We start from the raw sequence: 25,918 nt of genomic DNA on the forward strand, positions 1-25,918 counted from the left end.
CCCCCCCCCCCAATGCCCAGCTACTTTTTTGGTTGCAGCCATCATTGTTGTTTGGCAGGCTGGGCTGGATTCGAACCCACCACCTTAAGTGTATGTGGCTGGCGCCTTAGCCACTTGAGCCACAGGCACCGAGCCCGACCAGTGAACATTTTTAATCCTTCCTCCACTGTGGAAGTTGGAATTTGATCTAAAGTTTCTGAGTGAGTTTATTCTTGTGGTGGAGGATTGCACTGGTCATTATGGAGGATTGGTGTGAGAATATCCTGAAGAGCTAGTTTAGTTATGGCAAATTTCTTCAACGTGTGAATGTCATTAAAGTATTTAATTTCTCCATCATAAATTAGCTGACTTTAGCTGGATACAGGATCCTGGGTTGAAAGTTACTTTGTTTTAGGAGATTAAAAGTCAATGACCACCCTCTTCAGGCCTGAAAGTTTTCAGCAGAGAGATCCACAGTCATTATAATATTCTTCCCCTTGTAGGTCATGGTTTTCTTACATCTAGCTGCTTTCAAAATTTTCTCTTTCATATTAACTTTAGTGAAGTTAATTATGATGTACCTGGGGGATGTCTTATTTAGGTTGAGTTGTGCTGGGGTTCTGAAACTGTCAGCTAGATTCTGAATTTCAGAATCTCTTGGCATGTCTGGAAAGTTCTCTTTCATAATTTCATGATGAAAAGCCTTTGTGTTTTGTGCAGCAACTTCATTGCCTTCAGGGATTCCTATAAGGCAAATATTAGTTTTCTTCAAATTATCCCAGAGTTCTCTGAGAGAATGATCCATTTTTGCTCTCCATTTCTCTTCATCTTTGAATACTTGGGCACATTCAACAGCTTTGTCTTCAATGTCAGAGATCCTTTCTTTTGCCTGCTTTATTCTGTGACTGAGTGATTCTACCATATTTTTCAGGTCTTTGTGGGCTGTAATCTCTTGCCTCAATGTGTCATACTCTTTGGTCATTTTATCTTTGAAATCATTGAATTCTTGAGACAACTTTTGAATAATTTGAAAATATAATCCCCTCTTTTCCTCTATTCTGTTAATCTTATTTGCTATCCGGATTCTGAACTTGATTTCTGACATCTCAGCCATCTGTTTATGAATGAGATCTTCAATTGCATCTGCCTCATCTTTCCTTGGGGGAGTTGATCTACTCTGGTTATTCACCTTACCAGAGTTTTTTCTGCTGATTCCGCCCCATGCTGAATTTACACTGTTTAGAGTCCATACCAGAACACTTTAGTCAGTGGCTGACACCAGAGAAAATGCCAGCTTCCTCTGGTTGCCCAGAGAGGCAGAGCGTGTCTGTTGGGAAAAGCCTCAGAGGTGTAAGCCTTATTGTTCCTGCTACTGCAGCTGCTACTCTTTGCCTTGAGGAACCATTGTTCCAGTGTGGTTCCCTCTCAACTGACCATTCTCTTGTAGTTCTTGGACTGCTAGCCAGAGGTGCTGGGAGCTCCCTGCTCTAGCAGGCAGTTCTGGGCCTGCACAGAGTGGGTGCCTGGAACCGGAAACTTGGTCGTTGCCTGCAGGGGGCACACGCAGCTCTAGCAAGCACTTCTGGGCCTGCCCAGAACAGGGAACTCGCCACTGCCAACAGAATGTGTGAAGCTCTAGCAGGTCTCAGGCCGAGGGAGAGGGGATCGCAGCTGCCCAGGGAATGCATGTGGCTCTAGCAGGTCTCCAGCTGCAGGGCCCAGACTGGGTGCTTGGGATTGCAGGGGTGCAGGATGCTGCTCTTGACCCCCCTCACTGTCTCTGTAGGCAAGGGGGGAATGGTGGACTGGAAATTCAAAATGGCAATGAAAATGTTTGTTCAGTTTTTGTGCCTGGTGAGATAGTGTTTGGACTCTCAGCAGGTTCCCTCTCATGTGGGGTGTGATATTGAGTCCTCAGGTCACCACTCGCCTGTAGAAAACTTACAGGAGCAGGCAAAAAGAAAACAAAGAGAAAAACACAACTTTCTTGGGGGAGGAAATAGACACATTTCCTTTGGGATGCATTATGTACCTGTAGATTGTTTTCTTGGAGTCTCAACTTGCCTCAGGAGAGGTGTCCTGCAGATATCACTTTTCTCTCATCTGAGCTCCCTGTCTTCATCTTCATTGGGTATTTTCTGGACATTATCCTTCCCTTTGGATGGGAGGTCCTGTCAGAGGCTAGCACCTGTTGGCCATCTTACCCCTTATAATCATAATTATAATTAAATAATGACATTGATAATTCAGGAACTAGTTTCTTCTGTACAAGTAAACAAACTCAGATGGCAGTTCACTAGCACAGCATCTTTACAACAGTGGTTGGTCTCACTGTTTATATGGTCACTTATGTACATCATTCGATTTTGTGATGACCAGGCCTCAAATGTGAAAGTCCACTACAAGTCCAGGTGAGACTGCAGTGGAGTGGAAGGTCATTATAATGGAAACAAGAGTAAAATTAATTAAGCATTTGGAGAAAGGCCAGGTGCCATCATTCATTGGGAAAGCATTAGGCTCAACTATTAGAACAACTGTAAATGATAAGTGAGAATAATGGAATGTGTGAAAGATTGTTCTCCAATGAAAGCATCAGTTATTACTAAGCAACATAGTGGATTAATTATTGAAATGGAAAGGTTATTGTTGATTTGGTTAGAAGATCAAAATAAGCATAATGTTCCTATTAGCTTAGCACTGATGCAACATTAGATGAGTGTTAACTTTTAATATTCTGTATTTAAATTTCTCCTGCGTCCTATCTAATCTTTTTGCATGAGTTTGTTTTCATGTGTGGTTTGTTTGATTTAAAAGAAAGAGCACAATACTTTCTGTAGCTTATTACATCATAGGAGTATTATTATTACAGTATTATAATGCATTATTACTATTAATATTACCACATATAAACCATTATATTATTATTACTACTACTACTGTATATCTGCCATTCCTCAAGTTACATCTGAGTTACATGTAAATCTGATGTAAAGATGTTCTCAGGAATATGTTGCATCCATAACCCAGGGAACACTGGTATTCCCTTTTCAATTTTTTAAAGGAGGTTGATAGGGATTGGCATTAATTCTTTTTAAAATATTTGTTAGATTTTAGCAATGAGTTCTGGGCTTTTCTCTGATGGGAGACTTTATTAATGATTCAAATCTCATTATTATTAGTCTGTTCAGATTTTCATTTCATGATTCAGTCTCATATTTGTTTTGGAATTTATCCATTATTCCTAGTTATCCAAATTGTTGGTTTATAACTGGTCATAGTAGTTTCTTGTGATACTTCATATCATAAGATATGAACATAGTTATGTTTCCTGTTTCATTTTTTATTTTGTCTTCTTTTTTTCCTTAGTCTAGCTAAAGATTTTTCAATTTTTATCTTTTAAAGAAACAAATCTTAGTTTTGTTGATATTTTCTGTTGTTTTTTCTAGTCTCTATTTCACTCATTTCTGGTCTAATCTTTTCCTCCCTTCTACTGATTTTGGGCTTTGTATGTTCTTCTTTTTCAAGTTCCTTGAAGTATAGTTAGGATTTTTATTTGTGATATTTTTAAATTTCTTATATAGGCATTTATTACTATTAACTACCTTCTCAGAACTTTTTTTGCTGCAGTCCATAAGTTTTGATATGTTGTGTTTTTATTTTTGTTTGTCTCAGCATTTTTAAAATTTCTCTTTTTATTTATTCTTTGACCCATTGCTTGTTTAGGAACATGTCATGTAATTTCCACAAATTTGTGAATTTTCCAAAATGTCTCATATTATTAATTTCAATTTCATATCATTGTGATTAGAAAACATAATTGATATAATTTCAGTCTTCTTAAATTAATTAAAACTTATTTTCATGCCTGAGAATCTTTTCTGTTTGCTTGAGAAGAATGTATATTCTGCTGCTGTTGGATGAAATGTTCTGTATGGGTCTGTTAGGTCTATTTAGTTTAAAGAGTAGTTCAAGTCCAATGTTTCCTTATTGACTTTCTGTCTGGTTGAAAATGGGCATTGAAGTTCCCTACTATTATTGTTATTATGATCTATCCCTTTCTTTAGACCTAATAGTAGTTGCTTTATATATTTTGGTGCTCTGATATTGGGTGCATACCTGTTTAATGTTTTTCTATCTTCTTAATGAATTGATCCTTTTATCATTATGTAATGACTTTCTTTGTCTCATTTTACAGTTCTGACTTAAAGTCTGTTTTGTCTGATTATTTAAGTATAGCTACTTCCACTCTCTTTTGGTTTCTATTTGCACAGAATATAATACATTTTTCATCCTTTTACTTTTGATCTATGTGCACTCTTAAATGTGAAGAGAGTGTCTTACAGACAGGATGTGTAGACAAGACAGGGTCTTGTTTTATTTTGTTCTTTAAAATCCATTTAGCTACTCTAGAAAGTATATTTGGTTCTAATAATCAAATCATGAAGTGACTCTAGGGTCATCTTAATACTGAGTGATTTACATTTTAAATCCAAGGGTAGGTTCTTTCAGACTAAAATAATTATATTTATGAGGCTGGCCTAGAGATCAAATGGAAATAACAAATAATGAATCTTAAACTGTTGTTATTACATTTTTCTATATTACACTGCTCTTTGAAGAGTCTTTTGTCTTTTCTACTGATAAGACAAAAAACCAAAAAAAAAAAAAAAAAAAACAACTTCCAGATATGTCATCATATTTTTAAACTACAAAATGGGAAGAAGAGAGACTTACTAGATGTATTTTTCTGGATCTCACTCAGTTTTAGACAGTACATCTATATTTAAAAAAAAACTTGAGTGTTTTTTTTTTTTCCCAAAACCCTAATTTGTAGCTCTAGGATTTGAATCCATGGCACCTGAAAATTTAAGACTCTTTTAAAAAACATCCACTTTTCTCTTGCTCATATTTTCAAATCTCTACCACTAATAAATACTTTTCTCCTTTCCCCCCCACCTTCCATTGCAGAGCCTGATATCCAAAGGTCAACAGATGGTCTTTTGTGAAAGCTGTCTTTTTACCTACTAAGACCATGGTTATGTGTCTGTTTTCAGAATTTCCATTACACATCCCCTCCCTCTGGGGTTCTATTTTTAAATGTCCTTTCAATTTTGACTTCTTTTCCAGTAGGTGGCCCCTGTTTTGATTTTTCTGTTCTATAAATAGAGACAAGGGCAAAAAGATACTGAGGGATATGCTAATATAAAATGATGTTGGCCGCAGGGAGAGCATCACACCTAGTGCATCCCAATGAGGGGGTGAGGGAAGTATAAAGGAGCAGCTGCCAGCTTTCCAGAAATATGATCACCTTCCCACAAACAGTTTTGTGATTTGGTGAGCAATTTTAAACCTCTGCTCAATTGGGCTTACTCTACACTTAACTGACTGACTGGTTTCTGTATTTTACTACCTTAACTAAGTATCCATCACATTTAAGATGAGGTAATCCTTCTCTTGGTTTGTTTAAAAATTGGAAGAACAAAAAATAATTTAAAATGTCTGTTAGTTACAGTGTGGATCTCAAAAAAAAATAGCTAGCATTAATATTACCACTAGTAGTTGTCAGGAGCTCTGTGTGTGACAGAGAAGTAAAAATATTAGGAGAAGACAGTATCAATTAGCTTGAGATTATTGCATAGAAAATCTTACTAGGGTATACAGGGATTGAAGGAGATAGAAATAAGAGTAGAAATAGGAGAATAAGACCTACGTGGAGAAGATATCAATTTTCTTGCATCTTCAAACTCTACCTTTGTTGGCTTTTATAAGCCTCTCACTTGGAAATAAAACCCTCTTTTGACTATCCTCATTTAATAACTTTCTCTTTTACCTTCCTTTCCAAGGACCTAAAAGAACAGTGCCTTGTTTTCATCATCATTTACTTCTCCACTCAATGCAACCTGTCTCTCTCCCTCATAGCTATTCTAAAACTGCTTTGGTAAAGTTGTTTGGCAATCCTGATTTCATTTGCAACATCTAAAACTGTGGATTACTCCCTCTTTCTCAAAACTTTGTTCTCTTTGGGCTTCTTTTGCTCTGCTGTCACTTGATTCTTCATCTTTCTCATTGGATACCTTTCCTACAGGTATCCTTTGTGAACTTGTTTGTCTTTGCTGCCTAGAGATGTAACATACCCAGTCTGCTTTCTCATCTCAAAAATTCTCTAGCATGTCACCTTCTCCACTCCTTGTGTTGTGGTTCTCTTCTGTGTATTAGTCCTTTCCAAAAGTATCGCTAGTACATTCCCCCTCTTTAGGCTTTATACCTGCATCCCTAGATGGTCCCCAGCCAATGGAAACATTAATTGCAATATTTTGGATCTGGAATTCATTATCTTCTTCCCCAAAACTACTGCTTCTATTGCAATTTCTCTCTTCTTTAATGCAAAATCAATCAAGCCATAAGCTAAAGGCTCATCACTGACTTCTTACTATTATTCTCCCTGGATTTTATCATTCACCTTTAGTGAATGTTCGCATATTCCCTACTCTCCACTGCATTGGGGGATAAAACTGCTAGAAAATGGCTTTCTAATACTTTTGTTGTTTCTACAGTTGCCTCCTTTAGTATATTTCTTATATTGCCAATTTCATGATCTTTCAAAATTTAAATCTGATCAAACCAACTGAGCAACTTCCTTGCTCAAACTCACTCATGAATTCCCCACAGCTAGAGGATGAAATCCAGACTTTTAAAGCATTTCTGACAAGTGTCATGATTTCAGCCCTGGGCTCTTTCTCCTTTTGTTCCCATCCTAGGATCACCATATGTGAACAACTTTGAAATTCTACAAATACACCATGCCCTGCTATACATCTGTGGTTTGTATTTGCTACCTCCTTTCTTAGAGCACCCTTCTCCCTGCATAACTCCTACATCTCCTGTATGCTTTAGCTCAGGCCTCATTCACTCTAGGCCTTTTTGGAACATCCCAGACCTTGCCCCAAATCTTGGTTAATAATTGTTCTTTTCAATGTTTTTACAGTAGCTTATATAGTAGCTGGTATTGAACCCTTATTTTTAGGCTGATCAAATTCTCGTGTAATTACCTGCCTGGTAGAATATTATTTTGTAATATAAATTGAGATTTTTTCTAACACCCACCTTCTATATATTTTCTATTCCATTTGCTTTTCTCCCATTTAGTTAGCAAAATTTCTTTAAGGGAGAGGAAATACAATAGACAATAGGATTTTTAGTTAAAAATGCCTGAGATTTAAAATTACTCAATGGTAAGAAATTAGCCCTAAAGGACTCAGGGCATTAAAAATAGATAAGGACTAAAAGATGAGCAACCAGTCTTGATGAGCCTAAAGAATCTTTGGACTAAGTGAGGGGGTGTGAAGCTAGAGGAGAAATAGGAGAACCAAGACTAGAGTGTCTTTGAGAAGAGAAGCATTCAAAGACCTTGTGGCCTTTTATTTAGAAGATGTCTTTTCAAAGTCTAATATGAAGCTGAGGAGAGAATGAGTTAGCATTTTCTGAGGGTGACAAATGCATTCTGTTTCATGTCTATCATTTCAGTGCTATTGAGAAAGAATACTGTAGTTATATAACTTCATTATTTAAAATTAGTGCAAAGCTATGGGGATATTACTTGAAGGGGAGAGGCAGATTATTGCTAAAAACCAGTTGAACTGGTTTAGTCATAGGAACTCAGAACAACCAGAAAATCGGTATAGTCTTTCTGGGCTCTTGACTTTGTGAATCTTTAGTTGATTTTTATTGATTTTTATTGATTTCTATAAATTTATCAGGGGGAGGTGACTATAGTCTAAAAAAAATATAACATTTCAAACAAAGATACTTTTGTGAATTTTTTTGAAATGAAACATTTTCAATATCCATTCCAAATATCTATTAGATATGCAAAATGAGGGAATATTACGTTTATCAAACATTGTGATTTATTGATATTAACTTATGCATTTTCCTCCATCATAATTGTTTGAGTTCATTGAAGATTACAACTTCATCATATGTGTTTTCATGTATACTGAGAAATTGATATATAGAAGACGTTTTGTAAATGTTCCTTTTGATAATATAACTAGAAGTCCCTTAATTTATTATTATTTTTATTTATTTTATATTTTTATTCCTTGAATGTTATCTGCTTTCTCTATGCAGCTGGGTGATTCTTTTATCAATGAGTCCAGATCAGGAAGCTAATTTGACCCATGTTAGCTTATTTTCAGAGCAAAGTCCTGGAAATGGCCCTGAGAGGCGTATTTGGAAGAAAATTTGTGGATTAGCAATGTTGGCACAACTAGAATTCTAAACATTAGTAGAGGGTCTGTGTGATACAAATAGATTGGTAGTTGGATGCTTCACCCTGCTCTCAGGCCCTATGTAGAATCCTTGTCTTCACTGTACCAAACCCTATGCATTCAATGACACTCATGCCACTCACATCTCTTGTCCTATTGACTCTTCCTGTCCCAGGCTGTGCCAACAGAATGCCCAAATGATCACTGGATCTTGAACTTCTGATATAGGGACACATGGTCCTCAGGTAGCAGAGGTAAATTTTCAATACCTTAGCAGCATTCTTAATCCTACAACAAAGGCCTTTGTAAGTCTAGAACACACTCAAGTCAGATAAAAAGTTACCTACCTTAAAAGATTACAAGTACTAGAATTCATTCACATGCCAAAGTCTAAACTCATGTGTTGGATGCCAATAGCCCTAAATGAAAATGTATTTTCTCTCTGTCTTCAGCTCTAGCTCATTATTGTTCCTAGGATTGTGAAAGAGGAAGATAACAAGAAGTGGAGAAAGACATCCTAGAACCAAAAGTATATAAATTGAAAGGAGATTAAAAGAAAACATTGATCAGACTAAGACTGAGAAATTCAGGAATATAGTCTCTTTAGATATTTATTGTAATCTTCAAGAAATAAAACAGGATAAACTCAAAAGAACAAAAACCACTTCCTATACAGAATTCACATACAAACTGAATACCTAATGGAGCACATACTGTTTTTACACAATTAATTTCAATAAAGAGAATTAAAACTTCACAAGGTGAATACACTTCATAGCTTTAAACTCACACAAGAGCTCCTGTGGACACAGGAAGAGTCACAATAGTTGCTACACAGCAGTAGTTTTCAACTAAACGTCACCATCACTATATGAAAGCATTAAGCTGTTTTCAGTATTTTCTCAAGAAGAGTTCCACAGTGCAGTTACCGAGAAGGAGTCAAAGTGCCCAGTTCCAAAGAAAGGTCTTCATCTGTGCATTTCCCAGCGCCCTTTATGGGAAACATGGTGGTACAGAAAAATTTCTGGGTACATACACATCTGTCTGGGTGACATTCAGTTAGACAACATCTCGTGGTTTGGGTGCATTGACAAATGTCTAAATCAACTACTGTAATGTGGCTTTAAAGCAAGTTGTGTTTTGTGGCAGAGTCTAGGGCTGCTCAGAACAGAGAAATATGATCATACAGCAGCTTGGCCTCTTCATGGAGACCAAAGTGTGAGGAGCTAAACTGGGGCAATTTGGAGAGCTTCAGAGGCCCCACTGGGCTGGCTCAGGAAAAATCATGGTCTATAGCTGCCAGCTCTGCCACTCTTCCATTAACAGGGAATATACCATCACCTTTCTCACTTACTTGACTGGCTCAATCTCCGCACTATCTAATTTTTTTCTGGGGTTATGTCTGATGTCTTCAGTGGTGCCATCCCTGACTCTTCCAGTTCTTGTGCTCCCCTCCCCTATTCTCTGTGCTTGTATATTGCAACATAACCCAGTGTTCAGGTTATAGGAATTATTTCTCATTTTCCTTAGAGGCAGGAGCCATGCCACTTCCAGGTTGGATTCCCACAGCCCTAAGCACGTGGGATTTAGTAACTATGTGACAAACAACTAAACATTCAACCACACACTTAAGTTATCATTCCAATGTTGGTTACCTGCTTCTGTTTTTTTTTTTTTAAGTTTGGCACAAAGTTGTGACTAATGTCCCTCCTTTATCCACCTTTATTGACTTCTTCAGTGGGTTTTGAGAGGTGAGACAAATTTCAGTCTATCACAGTTAAATTTGGGCTACATATTGCCCACATAGTACAAATACATTTAATATAATTGGCACATTCTCATATGTTAATTTCTAGCCAAGTGCCATGGAGAGAACTGAGGGCTTTATATGTTGAACAATGGCCATGGTCATCTAGAACCAACAGCCCTCCATTATTTTTAGTGAATAAGTCATATCATACCTTGTTTTCCTTTCTAGGGCATCACAATTTACACAACTAACTAAATGAAATGGCATAGTACAATATTCAAATGAATGTTTTATCTCAAGAAGTAAAATGGCAAACAGGAATTCAACATGGTTGACTTACTTTTAACTTCATATACATAAACATATATAGCTTTAAGTTATCTGGCAACTAGACATAATTTATCAATTTTGCATCTTAGTGAAGTTCCAGGCCACCAATTGTGCAACTAAGCAAAAGGGTTTGAGGATGAACATACGAGTTTATGCTGGCATTAAAAATATTTAAGGATTTTGGATTCTGATTTTTGCTTCTCTTACAGGACCACTATGGACAATTGAGAAGTCAAAGTAAATATAACAGTAGCTACAACATAAAAAGACATTGATATTTTAGGGTTCCCAGATTTGACAGTGTTAAATTTTCAAACAGAACACAAGGTTGAGTTACAGTAAAACGTACATACAAATATAGAAGGGAAAATTTTTAGTAGACAGAACATATGATCAACCTTTCTGAGAAGAAAATCGGTGACTTTTGCTTATGCACATAATTTTTCTTAGATATCTAAATCAGTTGCTTGAAAGTAAAATGTACGCTATTATACGCCACTTAAGGAGAATTTTTAATTACAGAAGGGAATACTTTTATAAAATTAACTAAAAGTCTTCTGTCTTGAAAATAAAATTGACAATTCTGAAAGATAACGTTGACGTATATTTGCAGATACTAAACTTTTGGTCTTATAGGAAAAAAAGTACTTTGAAGTAGGCACAGAGGAGTTTTACATGACACCAATAAGATAAACTGTATAAATTGCACCACTAGACAATTACAGCTACAAGAAAAACATCTGAATAAGTCACACAGCTGTCAAAGCATCTCACACATTCATTATTATTCACTCTTTCACACTAGTTTATATACACTGAGTAAGTCATTAAATATTGCACTTATTGGCCCATGAACCCTCAATTCTGAGGTGTTGAAAAATAGAAAACAAATCTATTTTTATAACATATTTCATGCAACATTTAAGACATTTCAGTTCTACAAACACCATTAAATAGTTGTACATTTGAACAGTCCAACGGTATTACATCACGTCTGACATTAACAATATATTAACAGGAATTACAGGACAGTTTTCATTCAGCACACACCCTAGGGATAATGAGATAATTCATGGAATAACCATCATATTGGCACAGAAAACAATACCCAAACTTCACTTTTACAAGAAGAAGTACAGAACCCTAGACAGATGTAGGTCATGCTCACGTCCCTGAAAGGCCAGGTGCCTGAGTGGCTCATGTACCATCTGTGTCTCTAAGAACAGCATTCACAAACCTAAGCAATCCCTAGCCCCAAACAACAAAATGTAAAAACACTTGCATTTAAGAACTAAAGCCACAGCCAACTCTCAGTTGCCCACAACGAAGGAAAGTATGAACACAGGTGAATGAAACACACAGGTAACCCCAAACCTCATTTCAGCAAGTCACGACTGGTTGGAACTCCACTAATAATGATTGCTCATGGGAATTAAATGGTGAAACTTGAGTCTCCTTTCCTATGCTTGGTCCGCATTCTACAAGCATCGTGCTTTAAAAAACTGGAATGATAAAAAATCAGAAAGTAAGAGAGAACTACAAATAGTTCAATTTGTCCACTAGCTAGAATGTTTATTCTTAATATCTGAACTCTGAATCAAGTTTTGAAATAATTCATTTCAGTTATCTGGAATGTTTGCAAAGTGTATTTTCTCTCCACTCTCTCTGTTTACTAGGCATTAATTATGTGCACAGATACACAGACTGATCAAATCGTATCACTTAAATACCTATTTCATGGACCTTTTCCAATCACATGTGAGTTATAGTTGGAACACAGCAAAAGCTCCCTTTTCTTTAGCACTGAGAAAGCACCATAGATACAATTTTCCTTTCATTAAACAAAGATATAAGACTTTACCTGATGCCTCTATACCAGCTGAGTGAGTGTGTGTTGTAAAGGGCAGTACTATAGATGTAATCTAAGAATAAGTATTTTAGTTTATCAGGGGCAATATTATTTGATTGGCGTGTTAAGCATTTAGGTAAAGGTTTTTAAGAAAAAAATACATTTATTTATGAAATACCAGTAGCAATAGGCAGATATATTTTAGATATCTTGTTTTTGTCCCTCTGGGGGATACTATATTTCTAGAATCTAGAGCCCTTTAAGTGTAGTCTAGGAGTAAAGATTTTTTTTTTATATTTAATCTTCTAATCAATTTTTTCCAGTGATTTATAGGATATAAAATAGGTTTATGTCTGTAACTGACTTTGGTCAAAAATTCACCTCAACTATGAAGAACTCCAAAAAGCTGACTCTAATCCTACAAGGTTCAGCACATCGGAAAGTCTCACTCATTTTACTGGCAAACTACTAGAACACAGGTAGCATATGCAAGGAGGAAGAGCTGAGCAGAGCGGTAGAGATTCCATTTCCAGGGAGGGATTAGAAAGGCCACATGGGTCTAGTTCTCCTACAGCACCTTGACACAGCAGACATAGCACGCTGAGTGAGTATGCACACCAAGGAACAGAGTTCCAGGTTCTAGTCATGCAAACTGGAATTTAGAGAGAAAGGGTTCTTCAGACAGACAGGCCAGTTCCCAAGTATGCCACACTAAAAACACCTGACTGAGCATTCCAGTAGTACTATGAAGGTTATTAACAAACACACAGGAGTAACTTTTTTGGTCTACTCATGACTTTAAAGTAGAAGTTATATCACAGTTTTTCACATGCAGGTGCTACCTCGGCTTGCTACAGCTTGGTAGATGGCGGATATGCTTTGAATATAGTCCCACAAATGTCACATGGTTAACTAAAAGATTACATAGTACATGCACTAAGGAACATGTTTGATAAAGCACATCAAAATGAACCACTGATTCTGGACTACCATGCTCTAAAATCAATGCCGCTTCAGGGAATTTCAGTTAATAGGAGAATATGTTTTATTTTTAAAAAGGAATAAGGTTGAATACCTGAAAGTCTATTGTCAGCATAGATATAGTTAAAACTGAAAATTTAAACTGGTTTCTAAAAAAATCACCAATGTGCTCAAGAAAGGGTCTGTAATTAATCTGGGTAAGAGTTTAAGTAGAGGAGATAACTGGTACATTTGTTTAGTGAGTGCCTTGATGTCTTGTATGATTTGTGTTGTCATTTTGTAGAACTTACATTTCACACTGATCATCCCAGGGTTGCAGCTTTCTGCTACAACTGAAGGCACCATCATGGATCCCTTTCCAAATGAAAATCTTAGCACTTGTTTACCAGGCAACAAAGGCATGTTGAACTGTAAGTGACCCTAACAAGGAACTGTGAGCCTCTTGGTTCTCATAGCCGTTAGAAGTTCATCACGGCAACAGAAGATGTTCAGCGGGAGGAGCAGCAATGAACTGATTCCTTGTCGTGAATCAGTTCTTCTTCTGAGCCTGAGGACAGGATGCTCACTTAGCGTGCACCTTTACATCCCCATCCACATGCCCAGAAGCTGAAGTGCCGATTCACTCTGAGGATGGCCATTTGGGCCAAATAATTTTTAGTCCAATTTTCAACCGCATTAGGAAAGGAAGGGAAGGGAACACCACCAGAGCTCTTGGAAGCATCTGCTTGAAACAAGGTTTATTCCTGCAAGTATTTGGCTGGGAAAGGGTAGTCAGGTGATGAGTAGCCGTAGAGGAGAAATTCTTACTTACAACACTAATTTAATTGCATAAAAGATAAGAAATGGATGTCTAAGATTTGCACACTAACACAAGCAATTTTTAAGGTGTGTCATTATTTTAAACACAAATTTAGGTTGGCCGTTGGTATATATTTAGCCTGTTAGTAGATGGAGGTATTTGTGTGTGTGTGTAGTGGCCAAAAGGATGAAAAACCTTGGGATTATAGTGCTATAATTTATAAGTAACATAGCTCGATGCCAACAAAATCTCACTCAGTTAACCCTGGGTCAGTTCCTCTATGTGCCAACTTTGAGTGTGAAGCCAGGATTTCTTGAGGAGATTAGGAATAGTGAATATCCTCTCTTCCTATGTGCTTTACAGCAAGAACATAGGTGTTCTTTCTCTTGAGCTCTGTGACATCCTCTCCAGAAACTTCTCCTTGAATTATTTGGAATGGAATTCCTAGCAGGGTGGGAGTTTCAGAACCGAGAATCAATTAAAAAGGCTTTTTGCTTCCCCTGGCATTTGGAAAATAGAAAGTATCAAATACCGATTGGCCATAACACCTCTGCTGTTGTTGCTTCTGTGTCCCGACTCTCATAAAATGGCTCACCTTCGGCATCTTTGCCTTTTGCAGGTGGGCACTTGCCTTAGGCTTAGGTCTCATCTAGGGGCCAACTGATTTCAATAGCGATCAGCTCTTCAGGAAAGGGGTTTCAAGAGAGCAAAACTCAGCTCCTTTCCTTTCCCTTTACAGCCCGGTCTCATTTTGCTTTGCATCTTACAACAAGACATACATCGAAGTCCCTCTTTAAAAGCCATCTGAAATATCTATTTGGATGTGTAGATTGGGGGCTGTGAGTGAAAATGGAAAAACTATCCTGGCTTTACTGCTTCCCATTAGATGGTAAATGTGAGCCTAATAGCTGCATCACTTAACAGGGCTGCATTCTGTCCTGGAGGATAGAAATATTACAACGCCACGCAAACAGGCTATAGCTGCAAACAAATCTAGTTTTATGCCCCTGCTTCTCTGTAAATTTTGTGATTTTGAAGCTGATTGCTTCATTAAAATCTAATAAAGCATTAATGTTATCATGTATGCACTAAGCTAAGGCTTGCCTCGCACGGGGCCAAGTAGAAAAGTGCTGCCAAGAAGTGGATCTTAAACTAAAAAGGATAAGAAATAACATGGATATGCTGAAAACATCCCACATCCTTTCTCCTCTAATTCTTATATTTTAGCTTACTGATTATTTCTGTGAGCTGGTTCCCTGCCTTGTAGGCACTTATTTTTTAGGGACATCTTCAGATGTATATGTGTTTTCCTGTCAATACCCTTGCACAATAAACTTGCATCTACTACTTTGATGAGAAGCTTCTCTATTTTTGAAAAGAGGAATTGAAAAACCTTTAACACAACCACAAAAAAAAAAAAAAAAAAAAAGAGAGAGAGAGAGAGGGAGAGAGAGAGAGAGAGGAAAAGTTCACCAAATGGAGCTGTTTTTCCAAATTTGCCAAAACAGTGTCTGCTGCCATCCTCAAATTATAGCTGTAAATAATCTCTGGGCAGTAATACAGATGCCAAGTCTCCCTGTTGCTCAACACAGCCAGTGGGATTTGTTATTTGATTGTTATTCATATACCGTGTGTAGGGAATCTGGGATTAGAAAATCAGGATGTTCAAATGGCTCCATCCCTCTGTCAAATTGCTATAGATCCTAAGTGTTTCTGTAACTCTAAGCTACAAAGACTGTTTTCTGTGTAATATAAGCACGCACAAAATGGGAATATGCTATGGAATTTATGAACATCTAGGTTATAAATGATTAAACATGACAAGTTATCTTTTCTTCAACATAGGACCCTTGGGGATATAATTTAAATAGCTTCTAAATAGATGAAACTTAGCTGGGGTTTGAGCAGAAGGCAATGGCTGGGGAAGAGGAGCCCTAACAAGCTTCAATATGACCTCTATTCCTAGAGTTGGTGATGGTTCCAGAGAGGATGGTGGTGGTGGTGGTGGTGGTGATGGTATGTATTACAGGGGATAAGTCATTGAGGATATGAAGGGACGTTGGAATTCTACTACTACCTATGCCATTCTTCTTGGCTAAAATGCTTACCACATAACTGGCATTCAGCAGATACCCCTCTCAATCTGTTCAGTGCTCTCAAATATTCAGAGACTTGGGTAGAATCAGCAGAAAGAGCAGCCCTGGGGGAGGGTATTTACTTATACAACATGTTAAGTTAAGATTATTGTTTAAATCTATTTCCAATCAGGTAAATTAATGGCTTAGGAAATGTGTAAGGGCTTAAAATAGTAGTCCAATTTCTTTATGGTCAATAATCTCAGTTATTAATAACAATGAAAAATGGTCACATTTCCTAACAGCCAACCGACAAGACCCGAGACAGTATCCCTAATCATGAGGGATCATTCCCTGCTTTTCAGTTAAGAATAAAGCAAATGAAGTCTCTTGACATCTCCCCTTGCTCACACACACACAAGCGATTCCTTGGTCTTCATGCCTACAAGTGAACAGCATAATTTGCATCCGTGGCACAAAAGTCAGTTGCAGTGAAAGTATAGTCTGAGGTCCCAGCAGTAGCCTAACTGAGAAGAAATTTGAAACAGAAAGAGCCTAGAGGACAAATAACAAGTCACATGCAGATGTTTATAGGTGGATAGTCCTTACAAATTTAAGATCACATATTTGCCACATATTAACACAGGAAATCTCCCAAGAACTGAATGCATGTACGAGCCATTGATTTCAAAGACTCCCTTCAAATAAGTATTAGGCAGTATAAACGAAGGCTAATAGACCATTTAGAAATGCTTGTTTGTTTGCAACCAGAGGCCCCTGGAGCTGCCCGTGTGCCTGGGGACATTAGCAGCTGCAGTTGGGCTGGGGTGGAGGAGGCGTATCCTTGAGTCTTGTGTTCTGCTTTGCCGCAGTGATGGCCGGATCGGTCTCCAGACTCTCTGACATTTTGTCGCAGATGATATCCACAAGGCGCTCAAATGTCTGCTTGACATTGATGTTATCCTTGGCACTTGTTTCAAAAAACTCAAACCCTGGAAGAAACACACAAAACCACGATTTGGTCATTTCATGTTTATGAAATTAAGTGGGACTTGGTTATGGTTTTGAATGGTGAAGAGTTGATGGGGGCCCCGCCCACAGCAGGGGTGGGTGCGGAGTGGGTAAGAGATGAGAGGCAGGCATGAGATGCTCTTTGAACAAATGCTACCATCTCACTACCACCCATTAACCATGGACAAGAGTTATAGGATGGAATAGGTGTCATCCACATTTTACTTTTCTCTATCAATTAATTTATGTCACCTGCATGCCTGAATAGCTTTTTAGAAAATCCCTTGCACAAGGTGGTAATGACAACATTAGGAGTGCTCCATCTTTGCTACCCTTCTCCCATCTGCAGCCCCCCATGTGGTCTCTTGCAATCTTTTCCAGGACTGGTATTCTATGGCATTTTATTCTTTTCCAACGTCTAGATTCTACCAAAATTATTAATTTTCTTTTTTCATTAACTTGGCTTAGAAGATTTCATGTGCATATTCTGCTGCAAAGGAGACTATCAAGCTCCAGCATAACCCAGCTCTAACTGCTCGCCTGCCCTGTTTTTGCCCAGCGATGAATCTCGAGTGGGCTTCTTTTAAATTGTTAGTATCTAAGGACACAAGGTGGCACTACAGAGACGTAGAATCTACCTTAGCCAGTTTCAACCTCCTTTAGGCCATTTCTGAGTACCGTTATGGTAACAGCCCTCCAGGGCTTTGTACACCACTGCACCTATCAAGTGGGTGCTGATTTTTCCAGAGCTTCTGTTATCTATCAGCAGTAATGTTTTTACCAACAGATGGGAAAGGACACTTGATAAATTTCAAATGAGCTGCCAGAATTGCATGAAGGTACAAAAAGCAGTGACGGTTCTACACTTCTACCCCGTGTGTCACTGTACCTGGGCAGAAGCAGCCCCAGCATGCTGCTCTCTGTAAGTCTTATCACTCTATTGTTTGCGTTCACATTCCACTGGCTCAGCTTGCCAGTCAGTTGCCATGGCAACCTCCCTACCAGGCCAGCCAGAGATTGCTCTGGTCCATTCAGGGATGTTGATTTAAGATGTGTTGGGCTGAACACAGAAAGGCTTTTCTAATCCATTCTGAATTTTACACTCTATAAATCCTCTGGTTACATCTGGCTCTATCTCAGAGGAGCCACATGGATTCAGAATGATTAAATCATGTGATTTCATCCCCGCTCCTGGGGCCAAAGGACAAAGCACAGACTCATATTTTGCATCCATGTCAAAATCCCCCAGATAACCTAGAAATACTTATTTTCTTAAATAGCACCGAAAGGGTAGACAACAAAAGGCAGTTCTTAGGAGTTTAAATTTCTAATTTGGTTATGATACTATTTGGTCAGATGACTATATCTGAACTGCATTAGCTACTCTATTATTAAAATCTAAGTAAATAACTGCAAGATGTGAGCTAAAAGAACATCAGTAGACCCAGGTTCTGGAAAATAGAGACTGATATTTTAAACCATCTTTGGCTTATATTTTTCTTTTATTTTATCCGTCTGGTCAATGCTTACGCAGTTCTCTTATAGTCTATATTTCATTATCTACAAATAAGGCTATCTGGTGTTAACAGATATCTCTTTTCTAATGTTTATACAGTCTATGGAGCTGGATCATTCACTTTCCAATAATTTGATCCAGATTTGGGGGAGGGCAAGTACTAAGCGATATCCTAGTTGCTAAGATATCAGAACTATTTGCAGGCTTATGAGGATTTTCCCAGAGCTAACAGGGGGGTGCTTTGTGCCATTAAGATTCCAAGAACCCACCAAACAATTCCAAATCCCTGAATGAGACTTTGGAGGAAAAAAATCCCAGAATTTGATACAAAGGGCTCATTTACAGGTTCAATTCTCTCGTGTCTTCTGCTGTCATTTCTTTTACTTATTATTAGCGTAATTTGGGAAGGCATTGGACTTGAAGGGTACCATAAAAGATTTAGCAGTAATCTACACAAACCTTTGTCAAATGTGAATCCTTTAATCTGGGCACTGAGACATGCTATGAGACTGGTATCCAACTTGAGGTCGCTAAAATGATCTTTGATCTCAAAAGCCAGAATGTTCTCAGCTTCTCCACTCTAACCTGGAACCCTAAGAATACATGGCTAAGAAGACATTGTCCCAGGGAGAGAATACCATGTTACAGTAGCACTCAGCGTGGTGGAGAAGGAGACACCAGGATATGGTGAAGAGAGATGGATTATCAGTGGAAGGATGTGAGGCGTAGTGTTGCTGCTAACAACACTTACTAGTGTTGAGACCATGAGCCAGTCACTCTTTTCTATCTCACTTTATTTATGACATTTGCCTTACTTAACTTTACTTAGATTTTAATAATAGAGTAGCTAAAGCAGTTCAGCTTGCAGATATGGTCATCTGACCAAATAGTATCCTAACTAAATTAGAAATTTAAATTCCTAAGAATTGCCTTTTGTTGTCCACCCTTACAAGTCGCCATGAGGCTGAAATGAGAAAATGTAGGTAAAAGTACTAAGCAAACTGGAAAATGCTATGACAACAACCATAGTAATAATAAGCTAACATTTACTGAGTGATTAGTATACAGTAGGTACTATTCAAAGCACTGTAGATGTGTTAACTCATCCACTAGGAGGGGCCAGGATTTTCTTCAATTTCTTGGTAAAGAAATGGAGGCACAAGATGGCTGAGTACTTGCCTCACGTATTTCCTAGCTCGGCTAGTAAATGGCAAAGCTGGAATTTGAACTGTTAACTTGTATGCCCTCCTGCTTCTCCAGATACCCTGTACAAGTAAGCTATTATTTTGTCCCAGTTGAATTGTAAGCTCCATGTTAATTAATAATCACAATCTATACCATCAATGTTCATCAATTTAAATAATTAGGAAGTAATTAAGTAGATTTAACATGGTCAGTGACTGAAATGAAGTGATCTTCTCCAATGATTCCAAAAGTACTCTGATATCTTGTGCTGCTTCAGATTCCTCAAGATGGCCATTGTGACAGCTGTATCTCTATGCAGAATTATAGAATTGTAGATACAAAAGGTTTGGAAACATAGTTTGCCTCTCATTGACCAAATAGGCTGAACTGTCTTGTCAGAAGTTTGTCATAACATGAGATATTTAGGATCAAAATCAAAATCATTGGTATTTTGGCTCAGCACCTGTAGCTCAGCAGCTAGGATGCTGGTCACATATACTGGAGCTGGTGGGTTTGAACCCAGCCTGGGCCTTCCAAACAACAATGACAACTACAACCAAAATAAATAGCTGGATGTTGTGGTGGGCACATGCAGTCCCGGCTATTTGGGAGGCTGAGGCAAGAGAATCACTGAAGCCCAAGATTTGCAGGTTGCTGTGAGCTGTGATGCCACAACACTACTGAGGGCAACATAGTAAGACTCTGTCTCAAAAAAAAAAATCATTGGTATTTTATTGTTTAGTTGTTTAGATTCAGGGAGGATGAGTATTTGGTGTGCGATACATAATTTTCTATCCAGGTGCACTGAAAGCTCGCAGACTAAATAATAACCATAAATTCCACCACTGCCAACTTTAATCTTTCTACTAAGTAGTTAGATTTTATGGTCATTGCCTTCCATTTATCTTACTGTTTTAACTCACCTATAGCAACATGAGCTTGTCCCCAGCAATCTTTTAACCTCCCATCCATGACACCTATACTCGTGGAAAGCAGGCATATCAGTGACTGATGCACCAGTAACAGTCTTATAAAATTTTGATGATCATTTCCAATTTACTGGGTAGGAAAGTGTGGTTCAGCGAGATCAAATAAGTAGCCCAAGGTCACCTGACAAGCCAATTGTTATGTCTGACAAAGACCTCCTGATAAATAGGTTACTGATTTAGCTTCCAGCCCTGACACCTGTCTCTCAGGCAGCACCATCCGGTGTTAATAATTTTAGCACACATGTATTTCTCCATCAGAAAATCAGTGAACTTTTTCACTTAACCATAGAAACTCTGATTGTCATTCTTTCTCATTCTTCCCTTAACAGGACTGTTCTAATTTCCCTCTGGGAGAGGCAAAATGTTTCCTACGTTGCTGAGCTGTGCACTGTGGTCCAGCACACATTTGTTTTAGGTCTTCTCATGCCTCTTCCTGCCCTTTCCAAAGGCCACTGTAGGAACAGCTTGACACTAATCTGTGCATGACCACGTACTTCAGGTTCACCTAGTGTTGGAGACTTTCTGAAGAAGCTTGGAAAGATTTTTTGTTCTTTTCGAGGGGAAAATATGTTAGCCGTGCTGAGGAAAGAAGGGGAGAAGCACAAAGCCAACCTGCATCTCCTTTGTGACTTGGGTATCAGGAAAGGAGGTGGCAGAGGGAGGGAGTGCAAACCAGATTCCACTCTAGTGCCCACCGGTGTGACTTCATAGAATTGCGCTTGCCCACATTAGAATCACCTGGAGTGGTAAAGCCTGTAAACTCCACCCCATACCCACTGAACTGGAATCCAAAGCGGCAGATGGGTCCTCAGAATATGCATTTTTGTGTGGGTTATGAAATTTTTTTCTTTTTTTTTATTGTTTTAGGTTAAAGAAGAGCTAGGTTACAATGTTTGCATTTGTTAGGTGAAGTCTCTCGTATAATCGTGTCCTGCCCTAGAATATGCATTTTTAACAGGCTGCCAAGGAGGTTTCTTATGTGCATGAAAGGTTCACTCTCCCCTGTACACCCACGTTCATAGCAGCATTATCCACAATTGCCAAAAGGTACAACCAACCCAAGTGCCCATCAACCTGTGAGTAGATAAACAAAATGTAGTATACAGATATGTTGGGATATTATTCAGCCTTCAAGGAAAGGAAATTTGGACACACACTACATCATGCTAAGTGTAGTAAGCCAGTCACAAAAAGACACTGTATGGTTCCACTTATAGGGGGTTCCTAGGGCAGGTAAACTCAGAGAGACAAAAAGTAGAATGTTGGTTACCAGAGGCTGTGGGGGGCGGCCATGGGGGGCGGGTCTTATTGTTTAGTGGGTATGGAATTTCAGATTTGCAGGAAGAGAAGTGTTCTAGAGATCAGTTGCCCAACAATGTGAATCTATGAACACGACTGAACTGAATGCCTAAACATGGTTAAGAAGGGAGATTTCATATTTTATCACAATTTAAAAAAAAAATTCACTATCCTCATCCATCACTGGAGTTTAAAATGACACCTGACTCTTTGGGAAATAGTCTGGTATTTCCTTGAATGGTTAAACATAGAGTTACTGAATGACCTAACAATTTCACTACTAGATATATACTCAAGAGAGAAATGAACATGTGTGTCCACGCCAACCCCTGTACACAAATGTTTATAGCAGCGTCAGTCATAGCAGTCAAAAAGTAGAAACGGTTTAAATATCTGTCATTTCATGAAAGCATAAATGCAATGTGATATACCCACAAATAACTGATTATTATTCAGCCTTAAAAAGTGAAGAATGACACGAGCTACAACGTGGTTGAACCTTGAGAACGGTGCACTAAGTGAAAGAAACCAGACGTGAAGGACTGCATATCGTGTGGTTCTATTTACATGAAATGTCCAGAATAAATAAATCTATAGGCACCTAGGACTGGTGCTGGGAATGAAGGGTAGAGGGAGTAAGGGAGGCTTCTTTCTGGGGCTGGGAAATATTCTTAAATTGACTGTGATGAAGGTTGCATGAACTTATAAAAACCATTGACTTGTACACTGTAGTCTGGCAGATGAATTATAAGGGTGGCCACAAAGTTCATGTGCAACAGTACTTTATGGCCACCCTGTATCTCAATAAAACTGTTAAATGAAAACAAAATCTCTATCTTAAATGTTAAAGGAATGAGAATGCTTTTCCCTTAAAGATTCTCCGCAGAAGCAAACCCCATGGCTGACTGGGGAAACTGTTCCAGTGACTGACACAGACAGAATCCTCTACCTGACAATGTCTCCCTGGGCCCAACAAGAACCCTTCATACTCATATTTCAATCCAACCATTATTTTTCTCTGGCCTCAGTGGAGATGAAAGAGCAGCTGCTTCTCTGGATGGGCACTCTATGCCGTTGGTGCTCAGAGAACAGTGATTTTCAACCAGTGTACTGGGGTACCATGAAAGGATCTTAGGGGTGCTGTGAAAATTTTTTAAGACAATTAAATTATTTTCAAAAGAAGTTCAAAGCACAGTAAGCATATTCTTTTTTTTCACTTTTTTTTTTTTTTGGATCAACATAATTTAAATGTGCTGTGGAAGTTGAACTATAGGTTCAATTGTGCCATGAGATAAAAAAGGTTGAAAACACGGATGTGGAAGAACACGAGCCCACACTGCCTGGCTCACTGACTCGCCCTCTTCACTTTGCCCCTAGAGGAAGGTCCTTAGAGCAAAGGAAGCCTCGGAGGAGGCTGGTGCTCTGCACAGCGGCGCTCACAAGGCAGCAAGCTGGGCCTTCAGGCCCGAAGCACGCTGCTCACTGAGGCTCTGGGTGTCACTCTGGCCCCTGACGAGCACTGAGATGTCCCAGCACCCCACGGAAACCCCATTCCACTGGTGATTACCCTGTGTTAACAGTAATAGTCACGATTCCCATATTGAGCATGTAACCACCACGCCCTGCCCCTTTCTCCAGGGCATTAAAACAGTCTCACCGGCAACACTTGATTCATTCCCACAGGTCAATAGCCACACCATGTGGTGAGAGGCTGCTTGTTTTCATAAGATGTCCTGCCAGATTTTTGTTCTTCCCCACCACGCCCCCCAGGAAACTTGTAAACTTTTAAATTTATTTTGAAAGAAAAATTACACTACCATTTTTTTTGTAGTGCAGTGGTTCTCAACCTTCCTAATGCCACGACCCTTTAATACAGTTCCTCATGTTGTGGTGACCCCCAACCATAAAATGATTTTCTCTACTGTATTAAAGGGTCACCACATTAGGAAGGTTGAGAACCACTGCTATAGAGGGAAAGTAGTTACTAAAATCAGAATGCAAGAAGAAAGGAAATGTAAGAAATGTAAGAAATTTTCACCTCTATGTATTAAAATCTATGATCTGTCCTTAAGTTTCTATTCCCAAACTCTTGAATGAGAAGATTGTCTATTTACAGATTCTAGTTGCAGTTCTGATGTCTCGTCTCCCCTTTCCCGTGAAATCGGATGAACTGGAGCCGCAAGAGAAGGTTACTCCGCTGCCGCGTGGGTGACATTTGCACCAGAAATAGGGAGTGCTGGGCAGCAGGATAAACTGTCACATTAGCTTTTACCATGCTGGGCCCTCGCCTGGAAGGAGTCTGGTTTTAGGAAGAGGAGTGGGCAAGGCTTCTGACCCATTTGCTGGAAGAAGGGCCAAGAGGCCAGAGAAAAGCAAGCACAAGAACTCAGCCGAAGGCTACTGTTGCTAAAAAAAAAAGTCACGTATTTCAGTCCCTTAGTCCTTGCCTTTAGCCAGGTATGACCAGATGGTAGAATTCTGTTGCTTCTGTCAGGATTCTGAAACTATGCGAGGGTTGTTCTCTGGTCCTCACAACTCCTGGTCCATGCAGAGAAGGTTTCCTCTCTGCCCTTCCCTCTCAGACGTGCTTATGTCTTACCGTCTGGGGAAAGTCAGCTCCGGCCTTGCCAAGGAAGGAACTGTCGGAGCTGGCTGGTGCAAAGGCCACACACACCACGAGTCAGCATCTCAGCACAGTGAAATCCAAGATCCACCGCCTGTCATTCACTTTCTACCTTTATTAACCCCCCAGCCTAATCCAGCCAGACCCACACTCCCCAAACCCTCCCTTGGGCCACGCTTGTCCCTGCCTGCTCTGGTGAATGAACTCAGCACCAGCTCTGCCCAAGGCAGTCTCCTCTTGAAGCAGCAATCTTCCTCATCCTCTCTCACTTCCCAAGCTAACCTAACCTTCAAGACAGAAGTTTGCTGTGTGTTATGTTACCTCTGGCCCTCAGATGGTTGAAAATTTAATCTTGAGCCATTCTTTAAAAAAAAAATTGGCTCGGCGCCTATAGCTCAACTGGCTAAGGCACCAGCCACGTACACCTAAGGTGGCAGGTTTGAATCCCCAGCCTGGACCCGCCAAACAACAATGACGGCTGCAACCAAAAAATAGCCAGGCATTGTGGCGGGCGCCTGTGGTCCCAGCTACTTGGGAGGCGGAGGCAGGAGACTCGCTTGAGCCCAGGAGTTGGAGGTTGCTGTGAGCTGTAATGCCACGGCACTCTACCCAGGGGGACAGCTTGAGGCTCTGTCTCAAAAAAAAAAAAAAAATTACAGTTTTTAGAAACATGCAATGCGGATTTCTGGCTTCTCCTCAAACATTGTCCTATTCAGTGGGGTGTGAGGGCACACCCTAGTAGCGTCTGTGGCTGGCGTAAGCAGGGGGCATTTTCTCGCCAGCTGCCTCCCTTTCACTCCGGGCTGCCTGTTTGGTGTGAAATCCAGGTATTCATGGTCAGTTCTCTTTGCACGCGGCACAGTTATCTTTCTTGGCATCTGTGTATCCATGAACAGTGGAAAATGAAAGCTACACAGAGGTCTTTTTGTTTTAAGAGAAAAGGGAAAGCATTCTTTCCTTTTGTGGAAGTATTTTTTTTACCTACTTAATCTGCAAGCAAATTATGTTTGTAATTTACACCTGGCTGCTTTGCTCACTGAATTATTTACATCACCTGCCTGTCCCCTGCAGCCATTCGAGTTTGAACCCTTCCAGATCTACTGGGCTCCCAATCGGCTCCCATGTCTTGGGGGATTCTGGCCCACACTGAGTGTTACCAGCTCTCAACCAATTCTTTTCTCCTGTATATTTGGAACTTAGTTACTGTTTTGTACCAAGTATAACATTTACATAACATAAAATTCACTGTTTTAACCATTTTA

General features: G+C 39.2%; 1 protein-coding gene across 1 annotated transcript in view; it reads right to left on the reverse strand.

Annotated features, from left to right (window-relative positions):
• Positions 1-16,614: 16,614 nt before the first annotated feature.
• RAB3C (RAB3C, member RAS oncogene family) overlaps positions 16,615-25,918 on the reverse strand; it is a 259,905-nt gene continuing 250,601 nt past the window's right edge. The window contains exon 5 of the mRNA XM_003782744.2: positions 16,615-17,025. Coding sequence (XP_003782792.1) covers positions 16,838-17,025 — 188 coding nt within the window. The 3' untranslated portion in view covers positions 16,615-16,837. The remainder of the gene's footprint in view (positions 17,026-25,918) is intronic.

This window comes from Otolemur garnettii, unplaced genomic scaffold, assembly GCF_000181295.1.
Source record: "Otolemur garnettii isolate 467f Iridium unplaced genomic scaffold, OtoGar3 scaffold00005, whole genome shotgun sequence".
NCBI classification, from domain to species: domain Eukaryota; kingdom Metazoa; phylum Chordata; class Mammalia; order Primates; family Galagidae; genus Otolemur; species Otolemur garnettii.